This window comes from Eucyclogobius newberryi, unplaced genomic scaffold (genome assembly GCF_026437365.1).
Source record: "Eucyclogobius newberryi isolate DKJ021-1_F unplaced genomic scaffold, fEucNew1.0.hap1 SCAF_19, whole genome shotgun sequence".
NCBI lineage: Eukaryota > Metazoa > Chordata > Actinopteri > Gobiiformes > Gobiidae > Eucyclogobius > Eucyclogobius newberryi.
The window spans coordinates 24,841,331-24,860,210 of NW_027315823.1; the positions used below are offsets into that span (position 1 = coordinate 24,841,331).

Here is an 18,880-nt window from a genome sequence, read left to right on the forward strand (position 1 = left end):
GTGCACACTGGGACTTGAAGTCATTTCGAATTTAACCCCTTATCATTCCGGCTGATTTCCCCTAAAACGCCAACTGAAATGTTGCCTAATTCAAACTAGGCAAATTAGGCATCTGGTGTCTGATTTACTCTCAGTATAAGTGGAAACAAGCTCTGCAGAGGAAAATCAGATTTCATATCCCATCTGAGGAGTAAAGCTGCTGTTGGGAGCTATATGGAATTAGAGGCTAAAATACTAAAATATAAACATTTAGAGTATTTTTTTGTTTGTGGGTTTGAAGTACAACCAAACCCCGATTCTACCCAGAAATAACTGTGTAAAAGCTTTCTTTTTGTATTTTACCTGCACAGGCTTGGTAGTTTAATCAGATGGTAGACAACATTGTTTAAATGCAGAAAAGGTCAAAGGTCAGTCTGAATTAAAGGTTTTTATGTTTTAAAATATTTTCCTCGGATTGAAATATTTATAAAATGTTCCAAAAAACTCTTTGAGACACTAAATATGAGGAGAGACACTACAATAATACATAAATAAAACACAAACTCGTGTTGTTTTGGATGACTTTATTCATTATTCACAATTTGCTGCTTTCCGAATGACCAAGGGCAGTTTTTCAACAAATTCTCTTCAGTTTTTTCTTCAAAAGATGCTGCATATGTCCTTGCCACATAATTCCAAAAGATCTGTCATGAGATTATATAGAAATAATGACTCCTATTTTTTGTTTCCATTAATGTAGCGCTGTTTAGTTACTGACCTGAATGTGTGCAGTTGAAGACAGTTTCTGCATGTTGGTAAAACTCCTCCCCAAGAATTGAGCGATAGTCTTTGTGGCTTGTGTGGACAAAACACTTAGTGACGTCTTTAAACAACAAATCACTCTCTGCATATTGATGCGACTCAAACAACTTAAACGCAGAGTGGGGATTAGCAGCAAGAGCTTCCTAAAAAAAAGAAAGCAATGAGACAGAGCATATGTTCAGTCTTTGCTCATTTGATCTGATTGTCGATACAATAATGAAATAAATGACAGGTGAATGTTCTGACAGATCTGGGACTAGAGCAGGGCAAAATGACAAAAATAAATAAATTAATCATAATACATATTGGTATTGATCAATCACTATTTCCAATTCCATTTTATTTAGGACTTTCAGTGTTAATTTCCATAATTTAATGAACAAGGAAGACTTTTTAGGAGGTACTATTTAAAACACAAAGATCAGTCCAAAATCTGGTCATGTTTTTACTGACAGCCATTTAATTGAAATACAAATTAATGGCATTGCTCTACCTGGGACTTCATGAGAAAGTCGTAAACTCGAGCAGTGAGCACTGGTCTGGTCATTACTGTGTTCGGAGGGATGATGCCCAGGTTACAGGTTTCCCATTCTGACAGAGGAGCGCGGTGACCTTCAGCACACAACAGCTCAAAGTCTGCAGAAGTCCATCCCCGAGCCCAGCCGCTGGAGCTCAAACCTACAGACCAAATGTAGGATGAGAGTTATCTGTGGCTATTAAGTTAAATTAGGAAATGTTTGAGTCCATTACTGAGAATATTGGCTTGGAGATTGTGCTGCTCAAGAAAGGCTACTTCGCCATAGCTTTTTCCAGTGGGATCACCAACCAGGCACCTAGAGAACGCGATACACCAAGAGAGCACGTCCTTCACTTAAAGACATATTACATTTATACAGTGCTTTTTTTTTTTCTTTTTTTTTAGACGATGTTGATGATAATATTCAAACAATGTTATTTCTAAGTATCAGAAATGTGCTAAAATGTGCTTGTAAATGTAATTTTATCACAGAAGTATTGCTACTTAAAGGGCAAGACTGTAAAATTAACCCAAAAAGTGTAGAAATATCACATTCTAATCATTATTTTAAAGATTATATAGCACGTTTTTTATACTTTTATATTTACACTGCTTCTTTTCCAGCCTTTTAATAATAGTTATTATTATCTTATTCGTATTATAGACAATATACTTGCATATTTTCTAAACAACGATTGTAATATGATCAATTTTCAGTATATTTCCCACCTTTACAACTCAACCATTCACACATTCTTATACCAGTGAATGTAGACACTGGGGGGAAGGTGGGATTAGAACACTGCCAACTGAACTTCTGTCACCCCATTAACAAAGTAAAAACACAGCACTGACCTTAAAGCGCCCATGTTTCCATAATAGCGCTCATTGTGGTTGTCAGCGCAGCGTTTGGAAGGAGCATCTTCTGTGCCTCCCATACAGACTTTACACAGGTTTCCCTCAGAGCCAGGGAGGCATCCTTTCCAAAACACCTGATTGTACACTACAGAAACAGAGCCACAGGCGTTCAGATTACAGTACAATAGGCTTTAAAATGCACTCAATTAACTGAGGTTAAGGGTGGGAAATCTTGTAATTTGGAACTCCTACTGAAATGTGCTTAGAGGTGCCAGTAAATGTATTGGATGAGGCTAAAGTATAACATAAAAAGTGTCTGGACTGAATGGAATGTAGAATTAAACTCAAAGTTTTTATATTTTAGTAATTTATCCTAGATGTAATTTAAGTTATTGTATTACAATACAGTTACTCTTTCACTAATTCAGAATAGAGTTAATTTATTCATATCAAAGGAATACATTGTATGTATTTGATTTTGCAAGTTAAGATTCAAAAAACGAATACACTGCTTTTGTGGTGAGAGTGTGCCCATCTGTACTTTGTGAGACATAATGCAGAACAAACAGTGTAACAAAGAAAGTTATTTTAATTCTATGTTGTGTTCTTTTTAAACTATATTCATAATAAATGTTCTACTGCTTGTTCCCATTACAAAATACTAGTATTCTTCCTCATTCACAACACTGACTGTGACACTTTTAAGAGTGAACTCAAACCTTGGTCAGGATTGCACGGGGAGGAGTTGTTGTGCTCCAGACTCAGGGAGTGTCTATAAGGCAGAAGCCAGCCTGCAGGGCTGTACATGTAACTGTGACAGGAGCGGCGGCTGCCCAGGTTCCCAATGAAGATACTCCTGCTCACTCTCTTTGCTACTGCTACACCCACAACTGACGGCAGGACTGTAAAGGAAAATAACTACTTAAATACTGCCGTTTACCTCCTTTTTCATAATTATATTTCATTTAATTTCACCATCGGTCTCCAGATGTGTTGATCCTTCCGTTGCAGACAAGCATTGTACACCTGGAAACAATGTTGACAGCATTACATATCATTAAATTGTGTCGTACTTTTTAAAATCAGATTTGACTGTTAATCCATTTTATGAGATAATACCCTACCATAATACTCTGTGACAACAGGGACAAGACCACATTTTCCTGCAATAAATGTGTGCGTGGCGTCCAGTGAGGCCGCGTCCACCTCATCTCTCTGTAACATCCAACAAAGTTATGAGGTATAATTTACCACAGACATCTAGTTTAGAGTTCTAGATCTAGAGATTTTACCTTCATCTTTTCCACACAGTCTCCCATAGAAGCCGCCCGGATACACACGAGAGGGTCTGACTTGATGCTTAGAGCCCATTGCTCACATTTCTTCTGTTCTGCTTGACTGATACAGCACCATCGGATCACACTGTCATCTAGAGAGCTCCCTACACACACATACTGCATTTATTAGGCCTCATATTCACCACTAAACCGCTCTCTATGTCCATGTTCACATCCACATACCAATGAGAGTAAGCACCTTCATGTCCTAGTCCTTTGAGGAGAGCCACATAGTCCAGTCCCAGCACCTGACTGATGTCCTCGTCCTCTGTCAGAACAGCAAGTTTATCTGTGACGTCTTTAAACAGAAGATCATTCTCCCCAAACGCAGAGGAGTTAAAAAGTTGGAAACGGAGCCTTTCTTTTCCCTTTGGTCCAAACTGCTTCTGAAAAAAAGATTTATTGCATAACTAATCAATAAAAAATAATATTACTATTGTTTAGAATATAAAACTCTATTAGTTTTATCGACCCCAGCCATCCAATCATAACATCATTAAGTTCCTTGATTTGAACTCAAGCCTATTTGGGTGATTTATTTGACAATAATCACGACTTTTTGGTGAAAAAAATATTGCCACTTTGTGAGGCTATTGTGAAAAAATGCATTTCACTTGTATTTATACTTTATTTATACAGATTTCCGACCTGTCCTTCAGCTCAATTTATCAACATAACAGTATGTGGCAGTATGGCCTGCGGGCAGACCATGCCACTTCCTATTGGCTAATCATTAGGGCCGTTGGCCAATAAAATGTTGTTCCGTTTTGTCATTCATCCTCTGACCTACGCACTTCCTGGGTCTGGGTGTTGCTCCACGTACCTCCGCTCTCCAGTGCCGTGGCCTGTCACCTGGCGCCGCTTTGTTAACGCTCCGATGTGATCTCTGCTGACTCGGGATTGTTGTGGTCTCGCTGTCATGGCCCCACAGCGCGTGGTCCCGGGCAGCTAACGTGATGTAACCTAAACTCTCTGGAGCGGCGGTGTGCGCTGGAGCCGTTGCCTTGCCCTGCCCTCTGTTGATATGGATGTCTGTGCCCTGTGTTGTCCAGATCCACTGGACTCTTAAAAGACTATACATCCACGCATAAAGAACTGATACGAACTGTGTTGTTACCTAAGCCTGTGTTAAAGTATTTATTAAATTAATAGCCTGTTAAATAAATTACATGTGAAACTGGAATCTGCCTCTGTATAATCAAGAACGAATCTGTGTGTCCTTTTAGTTAGTTTTCCGGGTGTAAGCCCGGTGGCGTTGTTGGTTTTATTTTCTTTATTTTTATTTAATTTAAATTAGTTTAAAACATTTATAGTACCACCAGAATGCCACAAGTATAAACAAAAATAGCATAACTAAATCTTTACTTGAATTATGTGTACAAATTTGCGCGCGATCTTGCGCAGGTTGAATCGCGTCACCAGTGCCGCTCCCGGACCTCGGCCCAGGTAACAAGACCTGTACAGACTCAGAGGAGCCTGGGTCCCATCTGTGCACAACAGTCTGAACTCGCCCCATTCTCTCTCTAAGAAAGATACAAATGAACATGAGAAACGATTAGGGGGGGCGATATGTCTCAACATCTTTTTAGAGCATCTCAATTACAATAGTGAGACAATATTATGTCACTTCAACAGAAATGTGTTAAAACATGTCTTTAAACATATTCATTGAGGTTTAATTATCAAACAAATGTGAAATGTCTGTAAATGAATCACAAAAGAGTAGAAATATCACCATATACCCTTATTTGAAAGTTGACATAACTTTTCCTATTTGAATTTTTAATTAGCACTTTTTGGAGTATTTTGATATACTCAAGATGAAAATGTTGCATATCTTCAAAACAACATTCCCGATATTATTCAAATTAATTTCAACTGCCCACATCTAGTACCAATATGAATACTTTGAATGCAAAAGCACAAATGTAGATGGAAAATATCTTTCCACATTCTACAAAATCACATAATCAATGCCAACAAGACACATTGGACAGAATATTTCTGGTCTTATACGATATATTGATGAGCACCCCATGTCGAATTACCTTCAATAATTTGCAAGGCTAAATGGTCAACGAATGCCACATCTCCTGCTCCACTCCTGAGACATCTGCACAAATTAAACATAAACCACTGTCTGCAATGTGAATCGAGAGGCAGTTTATGGCTTTAGGCCGACCTGAGGGCGCCCTGGCTGTTGTAGAAAGGTTCACTGTGGGATGTTTCGCAGTGATAATTCTTATGTCGAATGTAGGACTTTTGGCCCTGGCACAGAGAACAGAGAGTCGGCGCCGTGGCGGCCGCTCCAGGAACACAGCTGGAGTTGAAAAATGCACTGACATCTAAAAAGAAATAAAAATACACTTAATATTAAATTAATTCACACCATTTATTATTATGAATGTATTACTTGTAATATTATGATTTTATTTTCTTTGAAAATACAGTATAATACTTTAATTCCAGCTATAATTGTTAAGCTTATGATTTTAGTGTGAATGGTATATATACAAATAACCAACTTTGAACTCATTTAATGTCTACATTAGAAAGGTCTTGCTTATTCTTTAAATGCTTAAAAAGGAAAATTGTATGATTTATAAATGTATAAATTGATGAATATAATAGGTTTTTTGCCTCTCGTCACACAAACCATACTGTATATACTTGCGTGTGATGAAATGGGATATAACTGAAACTAAATAAACTGAACTGAAACAGAATTATATATATTTAAAAATGTAATTCTGAACTAATTTGGGTTCAGAAAAAGTGTGTATATTAAAGAAGGCCATGAGCAGCGACATCAGCACAAATAATGTTTGCTTAAATCCACTTTAAATGTAAACCTTGGCTGAGTGGCTGTTCCTTGGACCAGCTCAGGTAGTTGCGGGACAAGAGGAAGCCCAGAGGCAGACTCCAGCCCGCGGTCCACCGAGCCCCACTGTGACAGCTCCGGACCCCCGCCAGCGAGCGGATGTCCAGGCTGCTGTTCCTTACCACCGCCACAGACAGGATGCACCCTCCTGAGGGACAATGGGACCAAGTACTATAAACCTGTTCTCATCGTGATGGGAGGAGCTAAAGCAAGACAGCTTACCGTCGTTGTAGATTTCCTTGGCAACAGCGACGAGGCCAAACTGTTTCACAGCGGAGTAAACTTCACCTGCATCTAGTGTCACTATGTCTGCACGGTTAGCCTGCAATAAAATAAAAAATAGGGCACATTTACATGGTAAAACAAAAGTAGAGTAATCAGATAACCCAACAATTAGATGTGATCTTTGGTGTGTATTAGTTAAGTTGATTAGTGGATTGTTTGTCTCTACAACCTTTTTGCATAACTTTCCTTGTCAACACCGGCACATGTACAAACACATGGCTGTGGTTACATACAGACTCAAAATCTGATTATTGTCAGATTTTTGGAGTTAAATGCTTATTAACATGATGTAAACAGCAAAATCATCTGATTTCTTTCTGATCATGATCCCTCTAATTTTCACATAAAATGTTGTGGTTTGCATTTAATGTAAATAATCTCAGGCCTGAAATCAGATATGAATTGTGTTAACATAGCCAGTGTTATCAGCAAAAAAGTATTCAAATTAGTTTGAATATGTTTAAACCATAAATTATTTATGATTCTGGCAGTGATACATGAAAACTTTTGTGACTAAAATAATTAAATGTATTGTATTATTTCTTCTGCATTTTAAAATTGAATAGAAAATCTTATTATCTTCCGTTTTCAATGAATAGAAAACAGTTGTGGGCTTGCTCATACATGCACACGTCATACTGTATTCCCCCTCACCCGGATCCTCTCGATGCAATCAGTTGTGCTGGAGGCGAGGATACAGGAGAGTCGAGCAAAAGCTGCCACTTCTGCTGGAGGCAACACGGCAACAAGGGCTTTGGCCAGCTCAGCGCACTTCCTCTGCTCCGGCTCAGACACTGTGCACCAACGCATCTTCTTGGCTGAAACAAAGAAAGGTCAATTCTTTAATTTTAACATTACAGACGTCAACAATCAGGAGGAGACGCAACAAAACTATAGGCTTAAAGCAAGATATTCCCTGAAACCCTGATTGTTATTTGGATATAAATGTAGTGCGAGTGAGCAGTGGTGGAATTACATTACTACAAGTAATGTTCTTTAGTTAAATTTTTTGTAGTTATCTATACTTAACTGAAGTACATTTTGCAGTGGATACTTTTTACTTTACTTCACTACGTTTGAGAGCAGTGTACCTGTACTTTCTAATTTACTACATTTTTTAAAAGGACTGAAAAGTAGAAAGTACATTTTATATGGTTTGAAGAGTTATTTGTAGCATGTTCATGGTGACATTCTGGCTCAAACCTCTATTTGGAGTAAACAAAAATATAGAATTCACCAGAAAAATTCAATCTGAATTAGGGCAATTGATCTGAATTGCTTTTGTTGACCATAAATAAATACATTCTTTATCCAGATCACTACATTTAATGCTTTTAACAGTTCTCAAATCTGGGAACTTTTTACTCTACATTTTTTAAAAGGTACTTCAACACTTTTACTGAAGTAAGATACTTATGTTGTACTTTTACTTTTTTATCTTTGCTCTTGTATCTGTACTGAAATGAAGTCATTTTCCCACCACAGTGAGTGCGTGTTCAAACTGTAGATTGGCCATGGTTCTGTCAGTCTTCCCTCGGGCAGCTTCAAAAGTAGCTTTCCACCATCCATTATGGGGAGTAAATTAATGAAATTGCAAAACAACTTTGGGTATGTGGAAGAAAGCTGTATAAAATGATTGCGTTGCAATTATTAAAATAACGATAAAATCCAAACTAATCCATTATACGTTTTTTATTTCTAATACTACAATACAAACAATTGTAAAATAAAAAAACAGCTCATTAAAATAACAATAGCAATAACACTTACCACAGGAATGTGAAAGAAATATGGTCAAAAGCAAAAGAGAGTAGCGTCCTTGCATTGCTGCGGCAGAGCAGAGACTAGGAGCTGACCAGGAGAGACTTCACACAGTTTGGAGCTACAAAAATACTTGTTCAACTCTTGCGTAAGGCCAAGTAACTTTCGCACACATATGGAAAGTATTTCAAAACAGCTGCCACAAGGACTGCCCACATTTGCAGTTTTTGTCAATTTAAGGGTTACATAACTGAATGTCTCCTGAATTGAGGGATACGCCTTCAGTTAAATAAGCCAAAAGCCGTAAATGGCTAAAACAAAAGTCTCGCCATCTTGTAGTTTTCATTTTGGGTTGATGGTGTAGGCGGCCTGAAGTGTGACTTGCAGATGCTGAATCCTTTCAATGTGTTGCAGAATTGTGGGCTTCTGCTTTGATAGTTTTGTGGTGAGCTGGTCAATATTGTTCTTCAACTGTGAAAATAGGTTTAGATAAAGTGATTAAAACAACTAAGACTGAAGTAGCTCTAGACATACAGATGTGAGTGATATTTCAATACTGCATAAAATATAGCCGTCTTTTATAAAATAAGAAATAAGTTATAAGTTACTTTTCCTCGCTACTTGTGGGCAGAGTATAGGAAACAGCATAGAAAATACACATGAATTAACTCATCTTACTTTCGGTGCTTGTTTTGAATTTTGCCCATACCTCTTCCAATTCTTGAGAAACAGAATCTTTCTCAGCGTGGTCGTCCTGTCCGCTGGTCTGGAGCCACGTCTGAAGCACATCTCTTAACTTGCTCCATGCCCTGAACAGAAAACAACAAATCGTATTTGTTATGCTACACTATATTTTCACATTTTGACCAAACTTTAATTCAAGAAAAGTCTTACCGCAGCTGCTTTTTGTCCTGTTGGTAACTGGTCATGTCTTGTTTGATTCCTAGCAGTTCATTTGTTAGATCTACCACCGTATCCACGACTGCAAGATAACTACGTATTCAGATGTACTCAAAACAATAAGTAAGATTAGTGTGTCTGCCTAAGAAAAAAATATACTAATGATGAGTGTTATTAACGTAGAGTTGAAGCTGTTTTCCAATTTAAACTACACAGGCTAGAACTTTAAAAGTGCACTATGAAACTTTTCTGGTTGTCCCCATGGAGATAGGTCAGATCTGTGAAAAGGCAAACCTGCCCCAAACACTAAGAAGGCATGTGTGTTTATTAGCATGGGGGGAAAGCACCTTTAACTGAATAAATGCAAGATAGAGAAGTGAAAAGCAATACTATGGAACATTTCAGTCAAAGCGGTAACATCTAAATGGAGATCTGGAGGTGACGGACGCTCTTTAAGCTTATGTAGGCGTGTGTATAAAAATGTGTTTACTACATTGATATTACCTCTAGAATTTCTGCTTGTAAAAGGAAGCAAAGGTTGACTTGATTGTTCAACTCGAGGATCTTCAGGAGGGATCTTAACGTAAAAGGATTTATCAATCAAACACTGTATTTCAATGTTAATGTTGTCTACAAGCCAAGTCAAAGGGTCAAGCATACTGTTGCCATGAAGGCTGAAGGAGGCAGAAGGAGGTTTTGTGTTGGCTCTTCACTGGAAACAAAGGTAAGTCCAGCTTCATTATTAGGACTCCGACGAGTGGAGGTCACAGGAGCAGCACCAGAACAACTGAACTTTTGTGATTGTGGAGCTACTGCGAAGCTGGCAACAGACGTGTCCAGTTCAGCACTAGAGAAAAAACAACTTGGCAATATTTAACATTATAGTTATTTGAGCAATTTGAGAACTCAGGTGGAAGTGCGCATGCGCAGTCCCCCGTGCGGACTGATACAACACACGTGCGCTTGTTTATTAGCCCGACGGATCGCATCGCATCCTCGTCTCCGTAGATGTCCTTCTCTTCAGAGACAGCTCGAACTGTCTTTCTCCGTCCTAATTTTGTCCCGTACACTGAGGGAACTATATTATGATAGAACCATGCGCTTATAGACACGCGGAAACGTGCTGCTCATGGGGACGAGCCGCACGCGGCTGCAGGTGAGCAGTAGGTGCGTTCTATGATTGATACGTGGCAGGACTAATCGGCTTTCCACGCCACGAGGAAATAAGACTCAGATTTGGGCCAATAAAATCGTCCATTACGCCTTTAAGATACATTCCCTACAACCATCTCAAATAACAGATAAAATTATCCTTTTAAACCTCGTACAATTCCTCTACCGAAAGTTACTAGAAAGACATTGAACTGAAATGGCCAATGCTAGCTTTTTTCTGATTCATTTAGAACATAGTTTGTAAACATGAAGTACAAATGATTCCCCGCACCTTTCCGGCCGCGTGATTCGTGGCGGGGAGTTAAGAAGTTCCTCAGAGCAACGCGGCTGACGACGAGGCAGACGAGCGAGCAGCCTGTAGGAAACAAAATGTATGTATAAGTATACTTTTTTTTTTTTTTTAAACAGTGCTGTAAATATACCACAAACTCACATCTTCATGAGTGCTTGATCCCCTTCCTCCTGTGAGTCACCTTTGACTTCGGGCAGAAAGAATGAAACGCTCTTCTTCACCTGTTCACCTTTGACATCTGTTTTTTTTTCTTTTTTACCCAGAGCTTTACGTTTCCATTTCAGAGCACAGCGACGAACCACTCTCTGTAGACGTCTTGTGTGCTGAAATAAATATTATGAAATCAGAATCCTCAAATAAAACCACAAGAAACTAAACACTGTCTATGCATGTTATTATCAGTATTACCTTTTACTTAATTTCACCTTTATTTTACTTGAATGTCTACAATCATTAGTATTTAAACTTAATTATGCATGGTGAGTATTTATAGATTTACCCCCACCCTTACGTCAGTCACATGTGCGGTTTCAATCAAACATCCTAAACATTTGATTTGAAAAATATATACCACTTACTTGTTCTTGTGCGTGTTGAGTCAGGCTCGTCGTCAGGTCATTCATTTGGGCTGCGTATGTCAGGATACAGGACACGCCCTCTCTGAGCAGCCCGTCTCGGTACAACTGAGCGGCGTGGGCCACTTCCTCTCGCTCCCTGTGCTGCTCAGTCACATATCGCCTCCATGCATTCAACACCTGCATATTATTCATATTACACAATTAACAAAGTCCATATGTGGTTATTAAGATATTGTGCAAAAATCAATGACAAATCAGTAATGTAAAAAAATTTGTTCATTCTGCTTGGAAGATTAAGGGCACGCGCTCTACCCCTGATAACGTGGAGCCCTCAATGATAAACATTTGCATGCATTAGTTAAAAAAAAAAAAAAAAAAAAGATCACGTCATATCTTTGTTGTTAAGAACTTCAGACATTTACCCTGGGCATCATTTTACAACAAACTTTCCAGTCAAATATTTTTCTGAGGCTGAACAATGTGGTTTTGTTACCTTGGCTTGAAGGGAGAGGGACCAGTGCCAGAGAGCGTGCTCAGTCTGCCTCACCTCGCTCCGTCTGTGCTGCAGCTGTAGCAGGAGGTAGACCAAAGTGAAATATTTGTCTTATTTCTAAGGTCTTACTTTGTGTCGATCAACAGTAAAATACTCAACAATACAATAAACAGTGAAAATCAAACAATGAATTAATTACTAAATAAACTGGGGGTGTAAGTGAAGAGTTCCTTTGCAAAAATAGATCGGTCTGTTTTGAAAAAGTGTGGCGTGGATTTGCTCAAGGAGGGTAGAGCTGTATGTCTTTAGTCGTTTAATCGATTAATCAGTGTCTAAGTCAACCAAACTTTGTATTCGTCAACTGATATAGTAAATTTAGATGAAAAGGATTTGTATGGGACAACAGCAAAAAGGAGAAAATTTAGGAGTGAATTTTGAATTTAATCAGCTTATTTTTTTCTTTTTTCTTTTGATTAGATTTGTTTGGATTAGCCTTTAATGTCTCCATAGAGACACCCAGGAACCCATTGCTTGATCTTTGTACTATGTTTGGTCAAGACTACCTTCACTGGAAGATTTCTACGTATTGTGCATGTTTTGGGCCATATAGATACGCTGTTCTCTAGTACTTTTCTAAATAAATAGTTGTGTTTTTATTAGTCTTGTGGGTGTCGTTTTGGTCAAATAGAGATACTTAATAGTTGAGAGCTTATACCACGCCCCCTTTTTAGTTGGCATGCCTTTAATTGACCCAATATTTATTTAGTCGACCACAGCCCTATAGCTTGAACTAAAATAGAGTTGGGTTTTGAAAACACTGCTTAAGAGTAAATTGGAAGCCTCTGACAATATTTGCAAATACATGTAACATGTTAAACATGGTTGAATATGGCCAAAATAAATATTCCAGATTTTCAAGTGTTGAAGTTACATTCACCTTAATTTTCCATAGATCAAAAAAAGCCTGCCATGTCTTCAGTCTCAGCAAAAAACTGGCTTGGCGTTTCATCACCTAGAAAAAACACATCAATACAAAATGAATAATAAAAATGAAAAATAAATCTGCAAAAACACAAAAGTACAAGTGCTACCTTATATTTCTGATAATGGTTGTGGTGATTTTCCCAAGCTCTAAAGGCCTTGGTGAGGACAGTGGTGTCGTGGTGCCACTCGGCTCTTTGCAAGTGGAGTCGTTCTGTTTGATCATTTTTTGTTTTCACATGCCACTTTCTGAAAAAGTGCTGTAATTGTCCTGAACAACAAAAGGTATTCTTCATCCCTTCACTAAACATACCTTACATGTTATAAAGTTTTATTGTAGAATTTACTATTACCTTTATTCATGGCTTCCTGTGCACTGTTAAGTACCGCCATCTGTTGGTGATGCTTAGTCACTGCATCTACTGTCGCTTCTCTCCAAGCACTAAACACCTGCATTAGGATATGAAGGAAACCGTGTAATCTAAAAATAAAAATTACATGGTAAATGGAGAAGAATTAAGGGCTGAAACCTTGAGTTGAAGAACGTGCCGGTTGTGATTTTGAGCCATTTGCTTTTTTATTCTAAACTCAAAAGAGTTTGCTGCATTCTCGTGCCACATTCCCACAACTCTCCTGAAAAAATATGACGCCAAAAAGAAATAAACGTGGACATGCTCAGCTCAATATTCAAGCTAAAGAAAAGACCAATGGATTAAAAATAAGTAGTTGGTTAATACCTCATGGACTTGAGTGTTTGCTGCTTGTAAAGTTCATCTGCTTGAGCATGTATATTGTGCATCTGGAGGTTATGGTTCTAACAGATGAAAAAACATTATTTAAATTTATTAGTGTATAATTGTGTTATGATAGCCGTCAATTTAATCTATTTTTATGGAATTAACAGTGATTTACCTTCCACGCTGTAAATGAGTGTTTGAGGAGTTGTTTTCCATGATACTCCTGCATTTCCTCTGCTTTTTGTTTCTTGGCTTTTTGCATCTGGACAAACTAAAAAAAACATCAACAACAGCTAGATCTGTGTGGATTCCATTGTTTTTATACTCTACAAACACATGTATACGTGATACCTTTTTCCATTTTTCCACAGTCCATCTCAGGATGCAAAGATCACCTTGATGGTAAGCTTGAATCTCTCGGTTTCTCCTGAAATACAGAGATTGTTTTAACATTACAAAATGTGTCATGTTTCATAATTAAATGTTCCCTCACTTATATCTTAGCTCTGTGATGTTGTCCTTCCACTGTGTCATTGCTTTTTGCAGAAGTCTTTGCTGGTACAGATGTTTTGAACTGTCCAGCTTCTTTTGCACCTTTATCCTCATTTCCGTTTGTTTCTTCCAGAGATTCCAAGCTTTTTGCATTTGTACTTGTTCCACGTGAAATATTGCCTGAATAGGGTTATATATCTCAGATTTTGTGAGGACACACAGCATCTAATAATAGTTCAACAAACCATTTGTTCTGCCATCTTCTGCTCTTTGTGTTTTTCCGACAATCCCCACCAGGTGTAAAAAACCCAGGAGTACTGGCGCTGTCTGCAAGTAGAAATTTAGTCAAACATATATAAAGAACATAATTGATTTAAAATATCAGTTGCTACCTGTTGTACTGCTCAGCTTTGACTTTTCTTTGTTTTTGAATCGTTTCCTGGTGAGTTAAGATAAACCATGACTGAAAACAATGTGGAACGATGTGGTCGGCAAACAACATATCTGCTTGCTTTGTCAAAGTCTGCATAAAATAAATACTTGAATTAATTAAAAACAGTGATGATTCAGAACATTGTAAAAGGTCTAATTAACAATAACTCAATACCTGCATATGTCTTAACTCAGCCAACTTCTGTCTCCAGACGAGGAAACAGGATCTTGACAAGGAGATGCTGTTAACAATACAATTGTATAAATTGTAATCAGAAATAATAATTTAAAAGATATGAATATCGAGCATTAAAGAGGGTTGTGTAAGATATATAACCTATAAAAGATTTGAGCCTTCTCAGTGAGGTGCTGAAAACTCCTATCTTCTGCTTCTTCAAGACGTTCCTGCCATAGTCTCCAAAATCTCCCCAAAGTCTTGTAAACAAAAAGAACAGTATTGTATTACAGTGATTTATCTTGATTGGTTTACACTTACTGTTCACTCACGATTCGATGGCAATGTTGGACAGCCACATTGTTGTTAAGTCGCTTTGATTTATTCAACTTAACATTGCGAGACAAACCACCAAAAGCAGCTCTCTGGAGACACAGTGACAGAAACATTTTGTAGAACAATTTACACTGGATTGAATATTTTCCCTCTTGAATTCTTACCTGTAATTTATGATGAAAATGCTCTTGTGCTTTCTGGATGTTTTCAGCTTTTTTGTGACATAGTTTCACATCTAGTTTTAAGCTAAAGAATCTGGTAGAATCAGAGAAATTCACAGAAATGTAGATATCCTAAAGATGTATTATTGACGTTTGTTAAACGTGCACTATGTAACATTTTTGGCCTGGTACCAAAGTATGGCATTGAACTTCTGTATTTCCATGGAGACAAGCAGGTAGTAAATCCAGGTCAAATCCAGGTTTTATCAGTGGAGAGGATTAGCTCGCTTTCAGTCAAAATGCATGACTTCAGGGTATTTTTAACAATTAAAAAAATTGCAGTTTTGATAGATACTTAATGGCATAATGTGGAATATTCTTGTGATCCTGCAGGTCATTATGAGGCATGTGGTAAAGGATACAAGCTTTCCAACGGTTGACCACTCTGCGCTGACAGATCCGTACAGCCAAATGCCCGGCAGCCTCCAAACGCACCTCTTCACTCCATTTCTCATACAGCACTTGACACCATTTAGTCCAGTACACCTTCACAAGCCTGAGATGGTTGGTGTTCTGACCGACAACTACAAAATAAAAAATAAAAATCATAATGAAATAACCACATAATCTATAACAACATTAGAAAACAATCTAGCAATTCAGAATTACCTTTTGTTGTGTGTTTAGTGTGACGGCCGGAGACATAAATAACCCACTGATTAAATGCTTTTCTCTTAAGCCGGGTGTTGTTGTGAAGTGCAGCCTTTAGCTCATTCAGTCTGTCATGACATGAAACTGTGTGCATGTCTCTCCAACGTAGTAAAATCTTAAAAGACAAAGTTCCAGTTGGATTATGACAACTGTGTTAAAAATACACTGACAAATTAACTTATTTACCTTGTGCTGTGTTGCCAATCTTTGCTGCTTGAGAGCTTCATCTTCCATCACATGCAGGTGTTGAATATGCAGCATCTTATTCTTCCATTTACTCCAAGTCAATCTACATTGATTAAAAAAAAACATGCATTTAATGTTTAATAAAGGCTTCAGATGTTTTATGGTTAAAAAAAATATAGTGACATCATTATTATATTTAATATGCCTACTATCTAAGGAATAATTGATTAATGATAGCTTATTCACAGATTTATGGTACACGATATAACTTTTCTGATGGAGGGCACGTTACCTACTCGTCTTAATTGAGATGCTTTGCCTCTATCTATCTTGCATTCCCTAAAATTGCATGTGTTTTTATGAAAATACCTTGAAAAACATGCATTCTTACTGTGAGTGGACTTGCCTCTCCATAGATCTGACATTCTAGGCAAAGCTATAACATTTCCATGAAAAGTTACATGGTACACTTTAGATTAGTTTTTGTTCCAAACAACTAACAACTAGTTCATACTTTATCGTTGAATGTTTGTTGAGTTGAAGAGCCATGGCAAGCTGTTGCTTCTTTATTCTCTTAACTTCTGTATAATCTTCCCAGCTTTCCCATGCACGAAGCAAACGTTGTCTGTCAGCTGGGTAAGCACACAATTAAAACGTAAATCTAAAGTTTTTAGATGGAGAAATTAAATCTAAGTAATGCAGAAGAATATGTTTACCAAATGATTGAGCGTGTTGGATTCGAATGTTCTTCTCTCTTTGCAAAATCACAAAATCTCTCCATCTGTGGAACGTTTGGTTATATAGGAAATACCTGGGGTGGTGGGGAAGCAAAAATACAATAGAACTTAACACAAACTTAATACTGTATTAACCTTTTGTCTGTATATATTATAAATATTATCATTAACTAAAGTAAAATATTAGCTATAGATAATTGATAATAATAATTGATATTTTTTTTGGAATAAGCTCCCTGTTGATGTTAAAGAGGCCGACACAGTCTCTTCATTTAAGACCAGGCTTAAAACATTCCTCTTTGAAATCGCTTATGGTCAGGAACAGAAATATAAACCTACAGTTTCAGCTACCCTGCCCTAGGAGCAACTATGCTGGGGGAAGTATGGCAGCTTGAGCACTATCCTCTGCTTCTGACTACTTATTCTATCAATCAATATTTAATATTTAATTTTACTTGTAATCTGTTCTTTGCCTTTTCTTCTTCTTTTTCCACTCCCCGCCAATCCTGGTAGAGTGGGACAGGATGACCTGTGGATCCAGATGCTCCTCGACTCCCTGGAAAAGCGGTCTCTACTACATATGAACGGTTCTTCGTCTGCCTGGAAGAATTGGTTCTCCTCCTGATGAACTGGTTCTCCTCCTGAGTAGGTCCAGCTCCACTGTCTATCTTGCGTGTAGACTTATGACAAAATTAGGGGTCAAACTAAATATCTCCAACACTACATCTGTTTCAATAACAGCTATATTAGATTTTTGTGAAAAATAAAGCTTTATCAACATTTGTTGCAAATTAAAATTCATCAGAATTGCACTAGGACTAGACTAGTAATGATGGGGTCTGAATCAGGACTATCCCAGAATTAAACTAGGATGGAACCAGAATTTACTAACTAACTATTTTTAATGTAAATTTAAATCTGTTTGTCCGTCTGAGGGAGTCGGATCTTTCCTTTACTGTGGAACTCCTCCAGGTTTCTACTTTTTCCCAAGGAGGTTTTTGTAGCTTTTCCTGGCCAAGAAGGAGGGTCTTAGGACAGGGGACCCTGGAACATCACCCCTCGTCCCTATGGACATTGTTTGATCCGTTTTTCACTGTCGCCCTCGGAGGCAACTGTTGTTGTGATTTTGGGCGTTACAAAATAAATTTAATTGAATAGAATTTTATGCTTATTTGCTCCTTCTGTAGGTTTTCTTGTCTGTGGAATCGAGTATCAAGCCTTTTCCTTAAGATCGAAATAGAGTTTTCCTAGTGTTTGGTTTAGTATTAGCACGTTGTTGTGTGTATGATTGACAGAATTGGATGGCTACAATTAGACATTAGACAAATATAAATGTCTGACTTGTAGTGACACTGTGCACGCAGTGTCAAACTCCACTCCCTCCTTGATGTCCACCACTCATCTTTCCACGCTTCAAAGACTCGCTTCAAAATAACTCCTTTATAGTGGGACCTGGAACGTCCAAATATTAATGAAATATGTACAATACTTTCAAGACTCAATGTCTACGATAACATAGACTTATAGCATTTACTTTGCTTTGTGAGGAAGAACTTGTCCAAATGTGTTCTGTATCCATATTTTCAGAAACTTCCTTGCCAAATGCCTGTAAGTAAATACAAGTTCACGTTTAATACTAAATTGAAATTTAGGGTGCAAAATGTTAAAATGTGTCACCTTATTCGTAGCTCTTTTAGTCTTCCACCTTTGTTCCAGTTGTAGCCCACTCTGTAAAGGATTTTTCTGGTTTGAGTGCTGTGTTGTTGTTTTGACGCAGACTTGGCAGCACCTGTTCGGTGTCTCAGCGGTGCAGGTTTCTCGGAGTTATTGTTGGGCATTATTAATCTTCTGATTAATCGTATCACAACGCGAATACAAGTGATCGCTATAAGAGAAAAATATCAGAACGTGGTACTCTCAAATTTTGTACGCGATTGACCAGGACCAGAACTGAACACCGCGCGTTTGTGTTTCCTCATCACGTGATAGTTTGAGCGCACTGAGTTGTCAATGGCAACCACATACACTGGACAACAAACGTTAGACTTATTAAAAT

General features: G+C 37.8%; 2 protein-coding genes across 3 annotated transcripts; both read right to left on the reverse strand.

Annotated features, from left to right (window-relative positions):
• Positions 1-551: 551 nt before the first annotated feature.
• sxph (saxiphilin) lies at positions 552-8,588 on the reverse strand. Of its 2 annotated transcripts, none has more exons than XM_072452403.1 (17): positions 8,450-8,588; positions 7,334-7,497; positions 6,617-6,716; positions 6,366-6,542; positions 5,696-5,858; positions 5,562-5,626; positions 4,879-5,036; positions 3,713-3,899; positions 3,469-3,617; positions 3,301-3,391; positions 3,152-3,202; positions 2,896-3,078; positions 2,174-2,321; positions 1,552-1,634; positions 1,295-1,479; positions 758-944; positions 552-683 (listed from the first exon to the last, which is right to left on the reverse strand). In XM_072452403.1, exons 1-17 carry the CDS (start codon positions 8,502-8,504, stop codon positions 640-642), a joined length of 2,190 nt encoding a protein of 729 aa, XP_072308504.1. In that variant the 5' UTR covers positions 8,505-8,588; the 3' UTR covers positions 552-639. The 2 variants fall into 2 exon arrangements, with proteins under 2 accessions (XP_072308504.1, XP_072308503.1); XM_072452402.1 differs by having other exon boundaries at positions 8,444-8,588.
• Positions 8,589-8,681: 93 nt separating this feature from the next.
• On the reverse strand, positions 8,682-18,804 carry sfi1 (SFI1 centrin binding protein). The gene is made up of 31 exons (XM_072452401.1): positions 18,502-18,804; positions 18,359-18,430; positions 18,166-18,276; positions 16,804-16,898; positions 16,602-16,719; positions 16,088-16,190; positions 15,860-16,016; positions 15,613-15,774; positions 15,194-15,264; positions 15,026-15,118; positions 14,856-14,953; positions 14,694-14,760; positions 14,479-14,609; positions 14,332-14,413; positions 14,088-14,266; positions 13,946-14,021; positions 13,770-13,865; positions 13,595-13,671; positions 13,388-13,490; positions 13,211-13,307; positions 12,968-13,128; positions 12,814-12,888; positions 11,877-11,951; positions 11,384-11,560; positions 10,947-11,128; positions 10,785-10,868; positions 10,001-10,187; positions 9,845-9,917; positions 9,335-9,422; positions 9,150-9,249; positions 8,682-8,911 (listed from the first exon to the last, which is right to left on the reverse strand). Exons 1-31 carry the CDS (start codon positions 18,660-18,662, stop codon positions 8,783-8,785), a joined length of 3,480 nt encoding a protein of 1,159 aa, XP_072308502.1. The 5' UTR covers positions 18,663-18,804; the 3' UTR covers positions 8,682-8,782.
• Between the last annotated feature and the right edge of the window lie 76 nt (positions 18,805-18,880).

Bases quoted from the DNA above. Each gene is read 5' to 3' on its own strand.
- sxph (XM_072452402.1), bottom strand. From the start codon at position 8,504: ATGCAAGGACGCTACTCTCTTTTGCTTTTGACCATATTTCTTTCACAT. The intron at 6,717-7,333 runs GTGAGGGGGAAT...ATTTTATTGCAG, and splicing joins ATTGCATCGAGAGGATCCGG to GCTAACCGTGCAGACATAGT. The intron at 1,635-2,173 runs GTCAGTGCTGTG...CGCGTTCTCTAG, and splicing joins GGAAACATGGGCGCTTTAAG to GTGCCTGGTTGGTGATCCCA.
- sfi1 (XM_072452401.1), bottom strand. From the start codon at position 18,662: ATGCCCAACAATAACTCCGAGAAACCTGCACCGCTGAGACACCGAACA. The intron at 16,191-16,601 runs GTATGAACTAGT...TAATCAATGTAG, and splicing joins AACAAACATTCAACGATAAA to ATTGACTTGGAGTAAATGGA. The intron at 14,610-14,693 runs GTATTGAGTTAT...TATTTTATGCAG, and splicing joins CTGAGTTAAGACATATGCAG to ACTTTGACAAAGCAAGCAGA.